The sequence below is a fragment of the Plecotus auritus genome, assembly GCF_963455305.1.
Source record: "Plecotus auritus genome assembly, chromosome: 3".
In the NCBI taxonomy this organism is placed as follows: domain Eukaryota; kingdom Metazoa; phylum Chordata; class Mammalia; order Chiroptera; family Vespertilionidae; genus Plecotus; species Plecotus auritus.
The window spans coordinates 121,084,177-121,104,467 of record NC_137772.1 but is presented as its reverse complement, the minus strand read 5'-3'; the positions used below and the strand labels follow the sequence as shown (position 1 = coordinate 121,104,467).

At 41.1% G+C, this 20,291-nt stretch overlaps 1 protein-coding gene across 10 annotated transcripts in view; it reads left to right on the top strand.

Moving 5' to 3' along the window:
• The window catches only part of FRY (FRY microtubule binding protein), a gene marked incomplete at its 5' end in the record, with an annotated part of 677,381 nt that overhangs the window by 317,685 nt on the left and 339,405 nt on the right, over nt 1–20,291 (top strand). For all 10 annotated transcript variants that reach the window (XR_013960263.1, XM_080662182.1, XM_080662181.1 and 7 more), the window contains one exon: nt 2,305–2,358. Coding sequence is in view for 9 of the 10 variants with exons in the window: in XM_080662182.1 (XP_080518308.1) it covers nt 2,305–2,358 (54 nt within the window). The remainder of the gene's footprint in view (nt 1–2,304; nt 2,359–20,291) is intronic.

Here is a 20,291-nt window from a genome sequence, read left to right as displayed (position 1 = left end):
ACTGAAGGGTTTGGGTTCGATTCCAGTCAAGGGCACATGCCGGGGTTGCAGGCTCGATCCCCAGTAGGGGGTGTGCAGGAGGCAGCCAATCAATGACTCTCATCATTGATGTTTCTATCTCTCTCTTCCTCTCCCTTCCTCTCTGAAATCAATAAAAATAATTTTTTAAAAAATATAGCATATTTGTATAAAAGTAATTAAGGAAAACTTAGTGTAGTGCTGTATTATTTTATTGAGGCACTGAACCCAGTTGTTGGTTAATGAATTTGACTTTTGTGATATGGTAACGACTTACCATATCAACTTTGCCTGCTAAAGAAACTTGCAATATGTTGCATCCTTCATATGTATTCAAATATGTGTAATTACAAAACATCACATTTATCATCATTCCCACCCCATTAGTAGTGGAGAAAAAATAACTTTTAGGCATGGGAAGTTTCAGAATGTTGTAGGACATGGTCACCTGCCTTCCTCCACTATGGAAGGATTTTGCCTTTCAGGTGGTAGTGGATGAAGGACCACCAATTCCCAAGGTATGGACTTCTGAGTTAATACAAGGGTCTATAGGTCCACGTGTATGCCAGGCACTGTCTTTGGGCTGAGTAAACTGTGATCTCTCATGTAGATGTATTACCAGTTTCCTAATGTAGATAAAATGAGTATTGTTGCTATCATAGGACAAAGCCATTTAAAAGTATCATTGCCCTGGCCAGGTGGTTCAGTTGGTTGAAACATCATCCCTGTATACCAAAAGATTGTGGGTTCGATTCCTAGTCAAAGCACATACCTAGGTTGTGGTTTTGATCCCCACTTGAGCACGTGCAGGAGACAACCACTCAATCTCTCTCTCACTCTCTCTCTTTTTCTCCTCCTCATTCTTTCTCTCCCCACTCCTCTCTCTCTCTCTCTCTCTCTCTCTCTCTCTCTCTCTCTAAAATCAATAGAAACATATCCTTAGGTGAGGATTTAAAAATAAATAAATACATACATAAAAGTATAATTGAAGTCATGGCACTAGCTCTGTCATTATGCATAGTTTTAAATATAATGGATACAAAAATGAAATTGTTATTGTGTACCTATGTTTGGAGGTGTGAGTGTATGTTTTGTGGTTGGAAATTCTTTGAAATTTTTTAAAATCGATCCTCATAAAATAGATGATAGTGATGGTTGAAAAACTGTGAAGGTACCTAATGCCAATGAATTTTACACTTAAAAATGGTTTTTTAAACTTACAATGAAACACACACACCAAATGAGAGTATCTCATATTTAAAGAACCTGGGTGTCATTGGCCTAGACTTAGATTAATGTGACAAATATTTGACCATTACCAAGCAATGCTCTGCCTGTAACTTCAAGTGCTGGGAGAAATAAATAGAAGGCCTTGCATTTCTGGAGCTTATAGTCTAGTGGAGGTGGCACTTGCATTTGGGGTGAGGTAGGGCTTGCATCCACCTTAGGTATGTAGCATTTTTTTTTCCCAGTAAAGGAGAAGGTTAGAGAAGTGAGTCAAGGAGAGGATCTATATGACTGGAAAAATGTAACTGGAGTCTTCCTAAGACAGCTACATTGGCTAAAGTGCAGCATTATTTTTTGATGTATAACTTTTGCATGGTTTCTAATGCTAAACCAGATTTGGATAAGTATTAACTTCCATACCAAACAAAACAAAATAAAATAAAAACCAACAGGTAAGAATAAATAGTTATAAAATGCTAGAAGGTGATGTAAAGCTTTCTAATATAAACAAAGGTGTGATGATTAGGAAAAAATATTTTTGGAGACCTTTGTCACTATCCAGATTATTTCTTCAGAGATTTAGATGTGGTGCAAGTCAAGTAATGTGCCCCAAATTTACTGATTATTACTAGTAAAGGTGTGATTTGTAGGTTATTCCTTAATATTAGTCTAATAATTAGAACTTATTTTGTTTCTAAATCTAGGGTCTTGGACTAGTGTATCACTTTCAACATTTTATTAACTCTCAAGTCCCAAGATAGGTACTAAAATTTGTCAAATGAATTACATGATTTTTATAATGTGATTTCCATTGAAAAATGCAGTATAACTTAAAGCATTAGATATCTAATGTTTTGGTTAAAGAGGGGGTATATGACAATAAAGATCAAATACTATGAGTTAAGTTTAGAATAGTAAGGGAGGTTCTAACTCATTTGAAAACTGTCACCTCTTCATCCCATAAAGGGAGAAATAGATGAGAAAACTTGTAACAATAATGACATTTCACTTGTAATATTTAAGAGCCTCTAATTTTCTCATACATATTCTTCTTTCTAGGAAAAGCCATTGACAAAATCCCTACAACGTGGAGAAGACCCCCAATTTGATCAAGTATGTGACATGTCATGTATGTTATATTCTGTTTTTTATTTATTTCAAAGTGTACAAAAGGCACAGGCTGGATGACAAGCTTCCTCACAGAGGGTGTAATCTTGGGAGCTGATCCTGCAGCTTGTTTACAGTTGTGGCTCACAGGAGACAGTCAGTAAATGTCTATTGATTTCAAAGGCAAAGAACTGGAAAGTGTTGGAATAATATAAGTAAACCCTCAATTGATTGTTTCCTAAATCTATGTATATCAGAATTAAACAAGCTGAGAAAGGATAAAGGAACTTCTATCTAAACCCTTATTTAGATTCTTCTGAATAAATGATACAGCAGGTCCTCGAATAACATGGATTCATTGAATGTCATTTCCTTATAATGTTGATGAGATTCCGTAGAAACTTAACCCTTGTTTGTATAAATTATGGTAAAATTGGTTTTGTTATATGTCATTTTGTTTAAAGTCACAGAACTTATTGATGACATTAAGTGAGGACTCACTGTACTGTGATGATCAGATGTCTGCACTAGGGTTTATTCATGTTTTCATTCTGTATTGTCTTGAATGCCTACTGTTTGCTTGATACAATGCTAGGCTCTAGTGAGACAAAATCTAGGACAAGAGTTAGCCCTTCTAGAATTCACAATCCTGTGAGAGAGAAACCACCTAAACCATAATTATAAAGCAGTATAATAATTTAGATGCTAATCAAGGAGGTTATACATGAACAAAATAGGACAAAATAAATACAAAGAAAGTTCTTTGAAAATAGCTCAGGACTAGTAAAAGAACCTCTCACTCTAAATGGTAGGTAAAACCAAATCTGGCAGATTCTGATTCAGTAAGATCAGGAAGGCTGTAAGCATGTTAAAGAGTGAAGGATAATATGATATCAGGGAAGTTAGATATCCTATTTGTGGCACTTCTGAACTTCTGCAGTTAATGATAAAGAGCACAGCATGTTCTCAAAATCCTCACTCAGTGCCAGTAAATGTAAGGACTGACCATAAAGAGAAAACTTCCATTTTGTATTTTATAAGCTGTTCATGCTCACAGCTAGTCACAGAAGGCTGCATGGCTACTGGCAGAGCTGGCTGGTTTCCAAAATGCTGCTGAAATGGAATGGAGTGGGGGCTCCATTTTCATGGAGCTATCTTCCCTAGTCATGTCATCCTAGGTTGTTGTCACCTGGCAGATGCTTGGATGGTCAGAGACCCTGGATGAATGTGTGGGGTCCTTATTTTGGAAATGTGGTAAATTGTGACTCTCACTATTCTCTTTAAGAATGTAAATATTTATCATCTGTCTTTCATAATTTTTTACTCTATTTTGCATATTTCATTTCTATCCTGTTAGATCATAATTGTCTTTTCCTCAAAACATATGATGTTATTTTTCCCCAACTACTTTTTCTTTGTTCTCTGGGAAAACAATACTTCTAAGTTTTAACATTGCAGATAATAGCTATCTTAAATAATTTGGCTTAAACACAATCTCTCATTTATTCTTCAGCACTGTAGTTCTATATTTTAGCACTGTGGAAAAGAGATAGCCTTTGGGATTCAACAGACCTGAATTTAAATCCCCACTTTGCCACTTAGTCAGCTGTAATACTTTTGACTCTCTCCTGCCCCAGAGCTACTGAAACAGAATCTGCAACTTAACAAGATCACTAGGTGACCCAGACACACATTTAAGCTTGAGAAGCACTGATCTGTAACATATCTCTACGTATTCAGGTGGGAGCCAGTAAGATGGTTACTGATAACTTTCAAGTAAGACCCATATGATTATCCCCTCATCATTAAACCATAAATTTATACATGAACTGTGAGAGATGGAGGCAACCTGCAAAGTTTATCCCAGGCCACATGGAAACATAACTAAACTTGGTCCACCTGTGGATTCATTGACATAAAGTCAACAAAATCATCTTTGAAAGTACTCATACACTGTTTTGACAGCAAACTATAAGAACTGTGGTTCCATTGTCAAGGCCATGGATGAATCAAGCTCTCTAAGTCTTTTCATATTAAAAGTTCAAATTATGTAATTCTTCTTTTTCTGACTGCAAGCAGTAGGATTTTAATCTGGATTGACACAGAGATCTATATATGGGGAAAAAAACATGTTGGTGATACCACTTTGCCTGGTGTTGATTCCATTGCCATTGCTGTAATGGTGGGAATAGTAGTAATTGTAGAAGTCACATTTATTCAATACTTACTTTAGGATAGGCACTATACTGAGTACATTCTTTGGATAGCATCCAGCTGGCTCCTATTTAGAGAATACTTTTATCAGTTTCTTCCTTTGAAATTTCACTAGTATAAATGATAGTTCTACACTTTCAGTGCCTCTTCTTGGGTGGCCCTGTTTCCTACTCTGTTTAACAAGCTCATGATTCATTTTTCACTTGCTAGAAGTAGAAGAAAACTTTAAAAATCATGTGATCCTTGATTATTTACCAAACCCCTTCTCATGCATTATCTCATCTGACATCACTCAGTACTTCCAACAGCCTCCAGAAGGCCTTATTTTCAACATCATCTCTATATTACACTTAATGACAATGAGTCACAAAGAGATTGCCCAAGGACTCTATGATGAAAGCCTGAGGGCACCAAGACTGGAATCCTTATGTTCTGACTATGAAGAATGTGATCTTCATGCTGTAACATGCTTATATTTCTAAGACCTAAGTTGGTGAGAATTCAGAGATGGGATCAAAGTGAAGGATTGGAGATCCTATATCAATTAAGATTAGGTTTGGGTGCAAATGATATATAAAATAACAGTAGCTCAAACAAGATAGATGTTTTTCTCACATCAAGCAGTATAAAAAAATAAGTTCAGTATCTATATATTTTTTTTCTTTCCTGTGTATGGCTTACCTGCCCAAGGTCATGTTATGGCCCATTTGTTCTTCTAGAACTCAGCCATTCCATCTGGATTTCAGGCAGGAGGAAGGAGAAAGGAAAAAAAGAATTAGAAAAACAACAAATAATAATAAAAAATAATATCTCAACATTGCACACAACACTTCTGATTATATCCAGTTGGCCAGATCTTGATCACATAGCCACATAAGCTATAAGAAAGATTGGGGGAAATTTTATATTACCTCTCTCTACTAGATATTAGATAGCTTGTTTTTGCCAAAATGCCCAGTAGAGATTACTGTTTTCAGTTCTGTATCTCTGTGGTTCCACTGTGGAACTCTCCTCAATTGGTCAATTTTCCAGTTTGAATTTAAATATGTGTCTGTGTATATACATATATCCTATATAATAAAGAGCTAATATGCAAATGGTTGTCATGCCCTCACGCAGTCATGCTGTAAAGGCTCGGACACTCAACAGTGGAGAGAGAGGTATGGGGACCAGCCAGGCACAAATGAGCTCAGGAGAGAGGAATGGGGACTAGCCAGACTGCAGCCCAGGAGAGGGACAAGCCACACGCCCTGTGGTCCCAGGTGCCAGTGGCTGGGGCTGTGGCCCGGGAGAGGGACAAGCTACCCGCCCCACAGTCCTGGGTGCCAGTGGCTGCATCTGCGGCCCGGAAAAGGGACAAGCCACCCACCCTGCAGTCCCGGGCGCCTGCAGCTGTGGCCAGCCTGGTTGAAGCCAGCCTGGTTCCTGGGTGCCTGCGACCAGCCAGAGGAGGGAATCCTCGGTCATGGGTGTGAGGCAGAGGTGGTTAGGGGTGATTAGGCAGGCAGGCGAGTGATTAGGAGCCAGCAGTCCCAGATTGCGAGAGGGAGTTGGACATTCCCCGAGGGGTCCCAGATTGGAGAGGGTGCAGGCCAGGCTGAGACACCCCCCTCCCCACACACAAATTTCATGATGCACTGGGTCTCTAGTATAGATAGATGATAAATAGGTAGATAGGTAGGTAGGTAGATAGATAGATAGATAGATAGGGGATTAAAGCTTGTTTCCTTAACTTTTAAATTCCTTTTATATTTAATTAACTATTGGTTTAATATTTTTAAATCAATCTAATTACAATCTAACCCTGTATAGAATAGACCTGGGGAAAAAGCACTATTGTTTCATAAGTGACAAGATGTCTAAATAGGATTAACTTTTTAAAGTTCAGTATTTGTGGGAGACAAGTCAACCTAGTGACAGCTTTGCACATGGAGATCTAGAAATTTGTACCCTTAGTTTTATAATTTTACTGTTTACAAATTTCATGAGTATAAACTTGACACATTCTTACACAGCAACTACTATGTGGCTACCATGTGCCAAGCATTATGGTCCACTTGTAGAAACAAAGGTGAAGGAAGCAAGGTGCCTGTTCTGGAGAGACAAAGACACATATAATTAGATAATTATAACCTCAGGCTAGTGAGTCAGCTCATGGTGGAAGAACCAAGCAGAGTAAACTGTGCCCTTCACTAGGGAGCCTAGGGAGGGCTTCCAGTCTCTGCTAACAAGGAAGTCTTACTGGTAGTAGGAATTAATAATGGTAGAAGAGATTTCCAACAGCATTTTGAAAATGTATACTATCACTAATTTATTTTAAATGCCTAAATTAATGGTCATGGTTTAGAAAGTGAAGTGAATGAAAAATTGTCCTGGTAATAGTTCCTTTCTTCGGCAAAATAAGGAACTTATTAAGTGTGTCTCTGTTGCACGACAAGAGCCAGATGACAAGAAAACACTTTCTAAAAGAGGACATAGTTTATCAGGTACCTAAAACAATGGGAGTGTTATATTGTAAATCAAAAGACAAATTTATTGGAGTCCTTTTCATTTCACTAGCATAAGCAGGCCCAGAGGAAATCTTGCTTCTCAAATTCTGGGGCCCAATATGGTGGAAGTCTTTCCTATATATATGTTTTTCAGCTCTTTGTTTTCCAAATTTGGAATGAGACTTCCGGGTCTTCTAAGAAGGCCTGCATGCTGGGAAGGGGCCATGAGACCATATCTCAAGGCCTGGCCTGATGCCAGCACTACAACTCTGTCTGGGGCATAGTTTATGGCCTCTTTGGAATGGGGAGTAGTCTTATTTTTCCCTATTAATTAAGCAAGCAAATGTTTACAGAAGCCAGAATAGCAGGGTTAAATTTTAAACAGCAGTTTTTACCCAACATGGAGGTTACTGTGCTTCAGGAGCAATAGGATTTGCTGGGTTTTGGTGAGAAGAATAGGGATTTCAGAAAGGAACATTTTGTGCAAAGGCCTTGAACAGAATAATGACATTAAATTATTTTGGGGCCTGGACAGCATGGCTCAGTGGTTGCGCGTCGACTTAGGAACCAGGTAGTCGCTGTTTGATCCTCGGTCAGGGCACATGTCTAGAGTTGGGGGCTCAATCCCCAGGAAGAGGCATGCAGGAGGTAGCCGATCAATGATTCTCACTCATCATTAATGTTTCTAGCTCTCTCTCCCTCTCCCTTCCTCTCTGAAATCAATTAAAAAATATGTATATTTTTTAAGTTATTTAGGGATTGATGAATGGATCAATTTAGTTGGGCAGAGGTGTGTATTGTTAAAGGATAACCTTCAGAAAGAGGCAACGTCATGACTCTCAGTGAAATATATAATGAACATGTGCCAAAGATTTTATCTAACTCATTAAAGAGAGACATTAAAACCAGTTAAGAAGAAAGCATTAAAAAAATACACTTTAATAAATCAAGAATGTGGAAATGAATGTGCAATCAGAGGCAAATCTGGCTTCTTCCACAGTGGGAGAGGGAAGTCAGTTGAACTTACCGGACCAATATTTTTCTGTCTATAAGCAGAAATTATTTTGCATTGCCATCAGTTATCCACCATACACAGTTTTAAAGTAGCTCAAAAGGTGCAAAGCCACCCTAGACTAAGAATCAGGTAACCCCTAGAGAGATGTGTGCTAAACAATGTACACTTTTCTACTGAAACACAAAATTTATCTGCAATGTGGGAGAGATAGGGTAGGAAGGGACTAGTTTGTGAGAGACCTTAATGCCAGTGGGTAGAGCCTAATCCCATGCATGCCAGTAACAAAGTAATCATAGTGGGGACTTGATGTTACTCTGGGAAAGCAATATTCATGAACAGAGAAATCCTTAAAGTTTGGAGGCATTTGAGAAGTTTGGGCATTGATAAAGACTTGAAGCTGAGAGGGCCAAAACTAAAATAGACACAGTAGGAACTCTAAAGAAAGAATAATTATAAACAAAATTATATATGAAGAATCAATATTTGTTGAGAGAAGGAGAAACAAAAAGGAACTGTAATTTTCATCCCTGATTTGGACCCATTTCCATTCACTTCAATGAACATGTGGGGCTGAAGCCTCCTAGGATCTGTATACCGTGCTAGCATCACAAAACAGTCCTGCCCTTGAGGAATTTTCAAGCTCAGGAGGAAAACAGACCTCTAAAAAAATAATAGAGCTTTGTAAATGAGATAGCAGAGGTACATGTCAATTTCTGGGGGGTTCAGGGGAGTCGTTAATGAAGCTGAGAAGGTGGACAGGTGTGTCACAGAAAGTAATCAAAGGGCAGTGATGTTTTAAGATATCTGTTATTCAGATGAACAAGGTAGGCTGGCTCATGCTAGACAGGAAGAGCTGAGTGGACAAAGACGCTAACAGTGAGAAGAGCAGAGAGCTGGAAAGTGCCTGGGATAAAGCTGGAAAGGTAGACAAGAGCCCATCTCTCCAAGGGCCACAGGAGCCACACTAAAGATTCTGGACTATTTTCTTTGGATAAGGAGCTCTTCAAGCAGAGGAAGGCTGTGTTTGGGAGAGGTTATGAATCAAATTTATATATTGTGGGTTTTCAGTGAGGGTAGAATAGCTCAGGAGAAATAATGGATTCATTCATTTATATGGTTACTCAGCTAACACTGAAAGATCAGAAAGAGAGTAGAACAATGGGTGAAGAATTTCACAGGGAAACATAGTTAGAAAGTGGGACCCACAAAAGAATGCCCACAGAAATGGTGGCCAAAAAAATGAGAGAACCCTAAGAAGACAAAGCCTTCCAGGACCGGGGTGGCCCATGAAAACAGTCTGTGCAGGGACTCTCATGAAAGAACCAGAGGTCAGCAGGCAGGAGCTCATTGAAGTTGGCTTTGAGAAAGCCTTTTGTTATAGTGGCTATTCATTGACTTGTGGAATGCATTTTCATAGTTGATAGATTAATGTTAAATATTTTAGGAGACTGACTTTTACACTAAGTTTAGTAGCTGACTAGGATTGGCAACACTTACATTAAAAAGCCATCCTGGCACCAGTTTCCTGTTTCTGATCTGTAGAAAGCATCCTGTGAAAGAAGGGCATGGAAGCTTCCCATGGTAACTCCAAGTGACTTTCTTCTGTTATCAAAGCTTATAGACATCCTTTTAAAATATAAAGGCCAAAGGCATTTTATTTTGGATTCTCCAATGAAACAACAGCTAACCTTTAATGAGTGTGGACCGGAGTAGATGGTGACTAAATGCAGCTCAACTATCAAATGATAAACAACACTCTCACCACAATAACCCTCACCAGAGGGAGAATGTAACCCTCACCTGGTGGAGGATGGACTAATGATGCATTAGATGAAAATTTTAGCTGTTGAATAAAGTAACAAATGAATCTTTATTTTATGTACCTTCCAGCTGCATATGCTTTCTTGCTGATTTTTTTTTTTTGCTTTTGGGCTTTTTCTCATATCTAATGATGACATAAATATGCAATAAGTTAAATGACACAAACAATTGTATGATACAGGATGTTTTCCTATTTGAAGTATTATCACTCTGACATTGTTTCTTAAAATAGTCTCATACAGTAAGTGGAAGTGATTTGCTCTCCACATAATAAAATATGATTGCTCCCTAAAGGAGCTTGTGCTTGAGCAGCCAGAAGTAGGACTCAGATCCTTATTTTCACAGATGAATTTTCACATTGGCATTGCATAATTAACATATGGGAGACAGAAAGTATAGGGGGTGACTAAGACTGGCAGTCTCCTAGCATCCTGAGGAGGAAGGCAGGCATTTCAAAGAAAGCCTGATGAATAGTGCAATTTTCTCAGAACACTTCAAGGGAAATGACTGCAAAAAAGCCATTGCCTGGCCACTGGGTGTGTCCTATCTCTTCTTTCATATGGAGGTGTCAGCAGTGTGGCAGGAACAGAAATAAGGTTCAGGGATAAAGAAGTGAGATAGGAAGAGGAAGCATCAACATGCATATCTGATTTAGAAGTTGACTTGAAGGAAGAATAGCTCTTGGTTGCAGAAGGGTGAGCAGAGTCAAATAAGGGCTGCATGTATTTTACAGAAACCTCTTACACTGAGTGAAATATAGGTGCTTAATGCTCTGCCTTTCTGCCAACAAGTGTGTCCATTCTTCTCTTATACTTTGGCTCAAACATATTTTTCAGGATGGTTGATGTTCCTGAGAGTCTGATGTATAGATGAGTTAGACCTACAATAATTGGTTTTATTTAACTGATTGATTCTGGTTTCAAAGTAGTTACTGTCTCAGTGTCTTTTCCCATTTGCTTTGGAATAACTGGTTGTCGGCAGCAAACTTGGGGACCCCAATGTTTTCTACCCTTTCTCCTATGGAGCTAATGTCGGACATACATTGCTCAGCTACCTCTACAAGAAGCATTTCAAAGTCACTATGTTTATATCTGCTGGAGCCAGAAAAGTGTGGGAACATAAACTACAAAGTTCTAATGGAGACCCTAAGAGTTTCTGCTTGGATAAAATATAGATTGGTGTTTTTTATTTTTTATATAATATAACTAAAAGCAACAATTATCTACTTTGATAAATTCTTTCATCAACTTCTGTCATCCCTTCTGTCATTAACTTAGCCTATGATCTCATCAAAGTAAAAGTGTTTTATTATCTGTGCTTCAGATTAAACTAGAGGGGGCCCATCAGGCCAGGCCAGTGTGGGGTGTCTGGGGCCAATTGGGGTGTTGGGGGCCTATTGGGGGCGGGGCCAGCTGGTGGTGGGGTTAATTGGGGCCCGGATCAGGCTGGTTGGCTGCCTCAGTGTGCGTCATAGCCACCGGTCATTCTGGTAGTGCTGGTCATTCCACCATTCCAGTCGCTGGGCTTTTATATATATAGATATTTGGAAATGGCAGAAGGAGAAAAAGAAACAGACATTTTTTAAGGTCTGCTATGTGCCTTCTCATTATAGTATCTCATTTAGTCTTCATAAAAACCCAGTGAAGTAAGTATTCTTGAGTCCTGTTTTACAGGTGAAACAGAGCTTCAAAGAAATGGCAACATGCCCACACTCATACAGCCAATACAGGGCAAAGATGAAATGAACTCAAGACAAGCTGATCTTCCCAGTACACTCACGGAGTTATGAAAATATGGCTTGTGAAGGATCACTCACACATATGGTGTTTTGAGAACATTAAGTCGCAGCTATTTGCAATTCAGTGTAACATATTATTTACTGATGTGATTTGTATAAATGCGAGATTATTCCAAATAATTTACTCAAACATTGTAACTTCTATCGGTATTTTCTTCCAGGTGTTATATGTTTTGTGGCACCTGAGTTTCTTAATATGTTAAATGTGCCATCTCTAAACAGGAAACACATGGTAAAATAAATCCATACATTTATAATAGAGCTACTGACCTTTAACACACAGACAGCCAGATATTTCTCCAGCAAATGAGTTTATTTGGGAACAATAAAGAATTGCAGTTTCAGACATGCAGTCTAATGGTGAACCACAAACAAATCCAGAGAAACAAAGCAGAGGAATGTTTTTTTTTATGGACTTGGGAGGGGCTGTTATAAACGAAGAATCCATTGGAGGAAACTGAAAGTTAGAAGTGTAGGGGCTTCTCATTGGCTCAGTATGGCAGTCTCCTGTTGGCTGAGATGCTAACCTGGTAAGAAGGAATCTTTTCTTCCTCCTGCAGAGGTAGTGATGTGGCCTCACTTTCTGTCAAGATGCTCCTGTTGGTGACACAAAGAGTTCTCTGTTCCAACCTCTTGACTCTTTTTTTTAAATCGTCACCTGAGGATATGTTTGTTTGTTTTTTCAAATTGATTTTAGAAAGAGAGGAAGGAAGAGAGAGAGAAAAAAAAAGAAAGAGAGAGACATTTATCAGTTGCCTCCCATACATGCCCTGACTGGGGATCAAACCTACAACCTAGGTATATGCCCTGATGGGGAATTGAACCCACAACCGTTTGGTATACCAGACAATGCTCCAATCAACTGAACTACCTAGCCAGGGCCCAACTCCTTTTTAATTTAGGTTTCTGTTCACTAATTTTCACAGGGCTAAAATAACTTTTTACCATCTTGGGTAATAATAATTTTCCGGGAAAGGAAAGAGATGAAATTCTAGTATTACAACATCAGTTCTAATGCTACAATTCAGTGAAAATCTATTTAAAATGTATAAATGAAAAATATAAGCAATTAAGAGTAAAAGCAAGTTAACTGGCATTGGATTCATATTAGTGTTATTCAGTGTTTCTTACATTGTTCTTCAGTGAAACAGTATGTCTGTAAAATGGACCAAGATGTTAAAAATCAAATAATGAAGATCTTAATTTTCAAAACAATGTATTTAATGTATAGATTTTTATAATTTTAAATTTTTGTAATACATTATTCATACACCTTTGGTGTCTGTCATGACTTGTTGAATGCTATAATCTAGTAATAGCATACGTGATTGAGTAAAAAAAAATGGATTACTTTAATAGATTCTTATTTTGTAGTATTACCTAGAGAGTACCTGGACCCCCAGTGCTTGACCACTTGAACAAGTTTGAGATATTAAACCATCAATGAAGCTACTTTAAAATTTTTCATTAAATGTACAATGCAGGACAAGTCAGCCTTATTATTGTAAAATATAGAATGACTTCACTGAGTAATAAAATATTTTGGGTGAAGTTTCCTTATTTGCAATCAGCAAGTATAATAAATGCTTATGAAAAATTAATGTATTAGCTACAGCATAAAGGACAGTCTTTTTTAGCCTTTTTATACATAAAATGCCAAAATAAACACTAAAGAAACATTTGCAAAGTACATTTTTCATTCCCCCCTACCCTCCCAAAAAAGAAAACACCAGTATGAAATAATTCTGTGATTCTGTACACTTCATCTCCTCAAGCTGCACAGCACCGGGCTCATCTATGATGGAAGATTATGATCATTTAAATGCAACAGAGCATCTTTGTGAATGGGCCTGCCCCCTTTCAACAGCAGCACAGAGCTAGAATTCATCTTACCATGGGCTCTGCTTCCTGTAAGTGAAAGAGTTTGAATAACCTAGAAGGCAGCTAGAGCTTCCTCCCTTCCTGAGAATTGAGGGCCAGGTCTTTGCAAATTCTACCCTTCCTTCCTGAAAGCCTGAACTCAAAAGGGCAGTTATAGAGAAATGGAAAAGCACACACAACCACCCCATGCTAACCCTTCATCTCTTCTGAGATTGTCTCAGTGTATTTGCCAAGGAAAATGTGCCCAGTAGATATAATACCAAAAATTGCTTTAGTATAAATTTTTACCTTTCTGTTTAAATTTTATTATTTTTTTTGGGGGGGTAACTTCGGTGAATAAAATTATATAGGTTTCAAGCGTACAATTCTATAATACACCATCTGTATATTGCATTGTGTATTCACCACTTAAAGTCAAGTCTCCTTCTGTCACCATATATTTGACCCCCTTTATCCTTTTCTAACTCCCCCTTCCCCTCCTATCCCTCTGGTAACCACCATATTGTTGTCTGTGTCTGTGAGTTTTATTTGTTTGTCTTATTTGTTCATTTGTTGCTTTCAGTTTTATATCCCACATATGAAATATTGCCTTTTGTGACAACATGGATGGATCTTGAGGATATCATGCTAAGCAAAATAAGTCAGATGAAAAAAGCCATGAGGACTTTTTAATGAGTAGACAAAATTATTATAGCTGAGGTTGGAAGGACACTACTGGTGTTCTCAATGGAGAATGTGGATTAGACCTAAGAGTAGTAGCAGTAGCAGAATTTTGTGTGCCGTATCCATGGAAGTTTAAGAGTCAAATGTAGGTTCATCTCACCTTTATGAGTCTGTAGTGAATAATGAAACTTGTAATTATCCCACACAAGTATTTTAAATAAACTTTTTATTTTAAAATTATTTTGGATTTACAGAAAAGTCACAAAGGTAATACAGACAGTGGTTATATAATTCATACTCAATTTCCCCTATTAACATCTTAGCATGGTACATTTGTCACAACCAAGAAACCAACATAAGTAAATTATTATTAACTAGACTCTATGCTTTATTTGTATTTCCTGTTTTCCCCTAATATCTCTTTTCTAGTCCAAGATACCATCTATGATACCACATTACATTCAGTCATCATGATTCCTTAAGTCTCATCCAGACTTACACAAGTACTTACAAGTATTTTTTAACTAGAGGCCCGGTGCATGAAATTCGTGCACAGAGGGGGTCGGTTCCCCTCAGCCCGGCCTGCGCCTGCCCTCTTGCAGTCCGGGAGCCTCGGGGGATGTCTGACTGACAGCTTAGGCCTGGGGAGCCGGCCTAAGCTAGCAGCTGGACATCCATAGGGCTGCTGTGGAGCCAGGCTTATGGCTCAGCGGTGCTGGGGGTGGTGGGGCTCCCTCAGCCTGGCCTGCCCTTGTGCAGTCCAGGAGCCCTCCAGGGATGTCTGACAGCTTAGTCCTGGGGAGCGGGCCTAAGCTGGCAGTTGGACATCCGTAGGGCTGCCATGATCTGGGCTTCTGGCTCAGAGTGCTTCCCCTGTGGTAGGAGCGCACTGACCACCAGAGGGCAGCTCCTGCATTGAGCATCTGCCCCCTGGTGGTCAATGTGTGTGTCATAGACCTGTCGTTCTGCCATTTGGTCAATTCGTGCACATTGAAAGGGAATTAATTAGAGGAAATATTTTAATATTGCAAAACCTGCTGGAATACCTTAGCTGGCCAAAGCTTTCTCCTCTCCAAGCCCAGCTTTTCTCATCTGCTGAATGGGGACATTATTATATGCGAGACCCCAGAGTAATGTGAGAAAGTAATCAGGTTTGATGAGACACCCAGTTTAGATCTTGGGCACAGACATAGTAAATGATCAATAAATGTTAGGTGCCTTCAATTTTGAGTTTTTAAAAATTGTAAATTCTTGCCCTGGCTGGTTTGGCTCAGTGGATAGAGCACCGGCCCACTGACTGAAGGGTCAGGGGCTCAATTCTGGGTCAAGGGCATGTACCTCAATTGTAGATTTCCCAGCATGATAAGGGTGCAGGGGGGAGGCAACCAATTGATGTGACACATTGATGTTTCTCTCTTTCTCTCCCCTGACTCCCTCACTTCAACTCTCTCTGGAAATCATTGGGGGGAAAAAATCCTCAGGTGAGGATATTTTTTAAATTGTAAATTCTTAAATTTTAAATGTAAATTCTTTTCAATGTAAATTCCTGAAGGACCACTGATGTCTCAGGACAGAAGAGTCCAATTGCTATATCGCCTGACAAAATTCGGTCATATCCACTTTACAGAATGTAGATTTTTATCTCCAGTGGGTGTGAAAAACTTACTCCTGGGATTTAAAGAAGACAGAATCCTTCCCACTAGTAACTCAACAAATCAGCTCCTGATTTCAGAGCCCAGTGGGTACTACTCAGGTGGGGTCTTTATAGGGAACTAGAGGTCCAGTGCACGAAATTCGTGCATGGGGGAGTGTGTCCCTCAGCCCAGCCTGCACCATCTCCAATCTGGGACCCCTTGAGGAATGTTCTGAGATCAGGCCTAAATGGGCAGTTGGACATCCCTCTCACAATCCAGGACTGCTGGCTCCCAACTGCTCACCTGCCTGCCTGCCTGATTGCCCCTAACTGCTTCTGCCTGCCAGCCTGATCATCCCCTAACCACTCCCTTGCCAGCCTGATTGACGCCTAACTGCTCCCCTGCCAGCCTGGTCCCCCCTAACTGCCTTCCCCTGCAAGCCTGGTTGCCCCTAACTGCCCTCCCTTGCCAGCCTGGTTGCCTCTAACTGTCCTCCCCTGCCGGCCTGGTCCCCGCTAACTGCCCTCCCCTGCAGGCCTGGTCCCCCCCAACTGCCCTCCCCTGCAGGCCTGGTTGCCCCTAACTGCCCTTCCCTGCTGGCCCAGTCACCCCTAATTGCCCTCTCCTGCCAGCCTGGTCACCCCTAACTGCTCTCCCCTTCAGGCCTGGTCACCCCCAACTGCCCTACCCTGCAGGCCTGGTCCCTCCCAACTGCCCTCCCCTGCCGGCCATCTTGTGGTGGCCATATTGTGTCCACATGGGGGCGGCCATCTTTGACCACTGGGGGGCGGCCATCTTGTGTGTTGGAGTGACGGTCAATTTGCATATTACCTCTTTATTATATAGGACTAGAAGTCCAGTGCACTGGGGAAGGGGGTTCCCCTCAGCCCAGCCTGCACCCTCTCCAGTCTGGGACACCTCGGGGGATGTCTGACTGCCAGTTTAGGACCTATCCCTACACCAGCAGTTGGACATCCCTCTCACAATCCAGACTGCTGGCTCCCAACTGCTCACCTGCCTGCCTAACTGACTGCCCCTAACCGCTTCTGCCTGCCAGCCTGATCACCCCCTAACCGCTTCTGCCTGCCAGCCTGATCGACGCCTAACTGCTCCCCTGCCAGCCCGATTGCCCTCAGCTGCCCTCCTCTGCCAGCCAGATTGCCCCCAACTGCCCTACCCTGCAGGCATGGTCACCCCAACTGCCCTCCCCTGCCAGCCTGGTCACCCCAACTGCCCTCCACTGCTGGCCTGGTAACCCCCAACTGCCCTCCCCTGCCAGCCCAATCGCACCTAACTGCCCTCCCCTGCCAGCCTGTTTGCTCCTAACTACCCTTTCCTGCTGGCCTGATCACCCACCACCACTCTCCCCTGCCGGCCATCTTGTGGTGGCCATCTTTGACCACATGGGGGTGGCCATCTTATGTGAAGGTGTGACAGTCAATTTGCATATTACCTCTTTATTATATAGGATGCTTAGACCCTGGTCCCTTGGTCACTCCCAGCACCAGGACCACAGGGAGGCATTACCTCCACCTCTGCTGGCCTAACCAAGCTTTAGCCTGTTTCTCCCCCCACCCACCCCCAGTTCTCCTGCCCCTCTGGATTCACCCAGCCCTAGGCCTTCTCAACACTCTCTCCATTTGCCCTGTGACACACACACACCCCCCGCCCCCATGTCTGCAGTGCAGCTCATGCACTCAATCCTTCCTTGCACCCCTCCATGCCCCACGTCTCTTCCTCCCCCCACCCCGACCCTGTTAGGGTTGTCAGATAAAACACTGTACACCCAGTTGGATTTGAATTTCAGAAAAATATAATCAATGGCTTTTAAAAGAAGTGTGGCCTGTGCAGTATATAAGACGGACTTATACTGAAAATAGTACTTATTGGTTGTTTATCCAAAATTCAAGTTTAACTGGGCCTCTTGTATTTTTATTTGCTAAATCTGGCACCCTACCCCAATCCCAGCACCCTCTCCCACCTCACACCCCTCCATGCCCCCAACTTGCCTATTTCCGTTCAGTGTCCGTCTCAAACTGGTGCCCGGCCAGCACGCCTCTTCATGAGTCCCCCACCCTCAAACCCCCTCCAAGTCCAGTGCATAGTCCTTGCACCCCCTTCTCTGGAACACCCCTCAACTCTCTAAGCATCCCTCTCCATTCCACTCCCGAGACTCACGCACCCTGGTCCATGCCTCGTACAACTTTTCCACGTGCACCTCCAGGCCCAGAACCCTCTGTGAACAGCATCCTTACATCCCCCGCCACACCCCCAAACCCCGCTCCCCAACGCACCAAGCGCTCTGCCCGTGTGGAGCGCTCCCAGGTGCATCTGGGCAGGCCTGCGAGTAGTCCACGCCACATGCCTGGTCGCAGAAGCAGCATGGGGGCCCACATGCTGCACAGGTCAGGTCGCAGCCAGGGCAGCAGCGACCCAGCACAGAGCAGCCCTGCCCCAGCTGGAGTGTGTCAGGTGGCCCTCTCACCCAGGACACTGTGGTCACTGTGGCCAGGGCAAGTGCCAGGGGCAGGATCCGATCTGCTTTGTGAAGGGCCATCGCTGAGCTCAGACTGGGGGGCAGACACCGAGGGGGACCAATCCTAGCATCCCGCCCCGTATTGGGGCGGAGGCTCCCCGCCCGACCTCTCCCCTACCTGTCACAGAACTGATATCCACCTGCATTCCTCTCACCCAAACTTTGCACAGCTAGTGGAGGTGAAATATCAAGATAATGGTGAGAATCATCGCAACAACTTTGCAAGGTTCCCCCAGGTTCCAGGGAAATTGAGGTGACTGGAGGACTCCAGCGGGGCTGAGACGACTGGGCACTGCCATCTTGTGGCTATGTGCACCGCCATCTTTGTGATGGAGTGATGGTTAATTTGTACATTATGTTTTTATTAAATAGGATTCTTAAAATATAACAGTAAATGCTTTCAGATTTTATTACATATGCAATAATTAAGACTCAATTAATCCATGGTTAGGGATTCTATTCGGATCCCCTTTTCCCTGTGGGAGGAATCCCTTCATTTCCCAACTCAAAACATTTTAGATGATGGTAACTTTCTTGTTCTGGGGTATTTTAAAATACAACTGGTAAATTACTCCCTTCACACACCATGATTTGTTTCCTCCAAAAATGTACTGCTGTTCTACCCACAGGAACAACAGGAAAATATGCAGCTATGAAGGAAAGGGGGCTCTTTTCTTAATAATTAGATTTTTTTAAATTTAAAGGCAAAGCTAAGGGTGACTAAGTTCATAAGGCAGGCTGAATGATAACTTACTTATTTTTAAATCATATTAACCCATAACCAAAGATCATGGACAATTTTGTGTAGGTACATATAACCATAATTTATAAGAGATAGAACATGAAATAAGGCTGTCAAGAAAGAGAATTTAAGGGATGCAGTAATAATTTTGTTCAATCTTAGAGATTCTTTTAAATGTGACAGTGGGAAGTCCTATTGACATGAAACACGTCAGCTCCCATCGTGCTGGTTTCCTGCTTTATAAATGGAAGTTAAACCTAGCCTGCTTAGCTCCAGAAATATTTTAAGTTAACTAAGGTTTGCCATTTCTTCTGCCACCTTCACTACCATGCTCACTGCATGCCTGGAACTGTTGCAGTGACCTCATTTTTTTAAGCATGTGTGTGTATATTCTCCTAACTGCCTTTATTAACACACCCATTTGGTCCAGCCTACACATTACTACTAGATTAACCTCCACAAACACCATTTTTATGGATGGATTTCCCCATTGAAAAAATATGTAGGGACCTCCCATTTTCTAAAGAAGAAAATTGAAATTTTTCAAACTGGTATTAAATACCTTCTATAATTTTGTTCCAACTTAAAATCTTTAACATTTTTTCCCTCCTCTCAGGTATACCAAAGTTGCTTCACCAGACAGATATATATTCTTTCAGTTCACTAAAAATTTTCATTAAATTTATTATTATAATTATTATCAACAAAAAATTATTTTGCAACTTCATTACCAGGAGCTTTCTTGCCCTGTGTCTGCTTAGTTTCTTTCTTGACTTTCATCTCAAATTTCTACCCTTTCTAAAAGAGGCCCAGATAAAATCCTACCTTCATTTCTCCTTAACTCCCAACTGCCCTCTCGCTCTAGTGATGTGTCCCTCCTCAGAACTCCTGGTCTAAATGTGCACTATTGATATGCTGATGTGTTTCCTCCTGATCCTGTTTTCTGTATGTGTATATTGATATAGTGTCTATATCAAATTGGGATCACACCAATTAAATTATTTTTCATTTTTCTTTCACTTAATATATCATGAACATTTTTATGTCAATAAATACTTTTGGAATGTGATTTGTCATAGCTTCATAGATAATCTACATCAAATTCCACATTGTATTAAGGCATTTACATACAGTTGGACATATAGG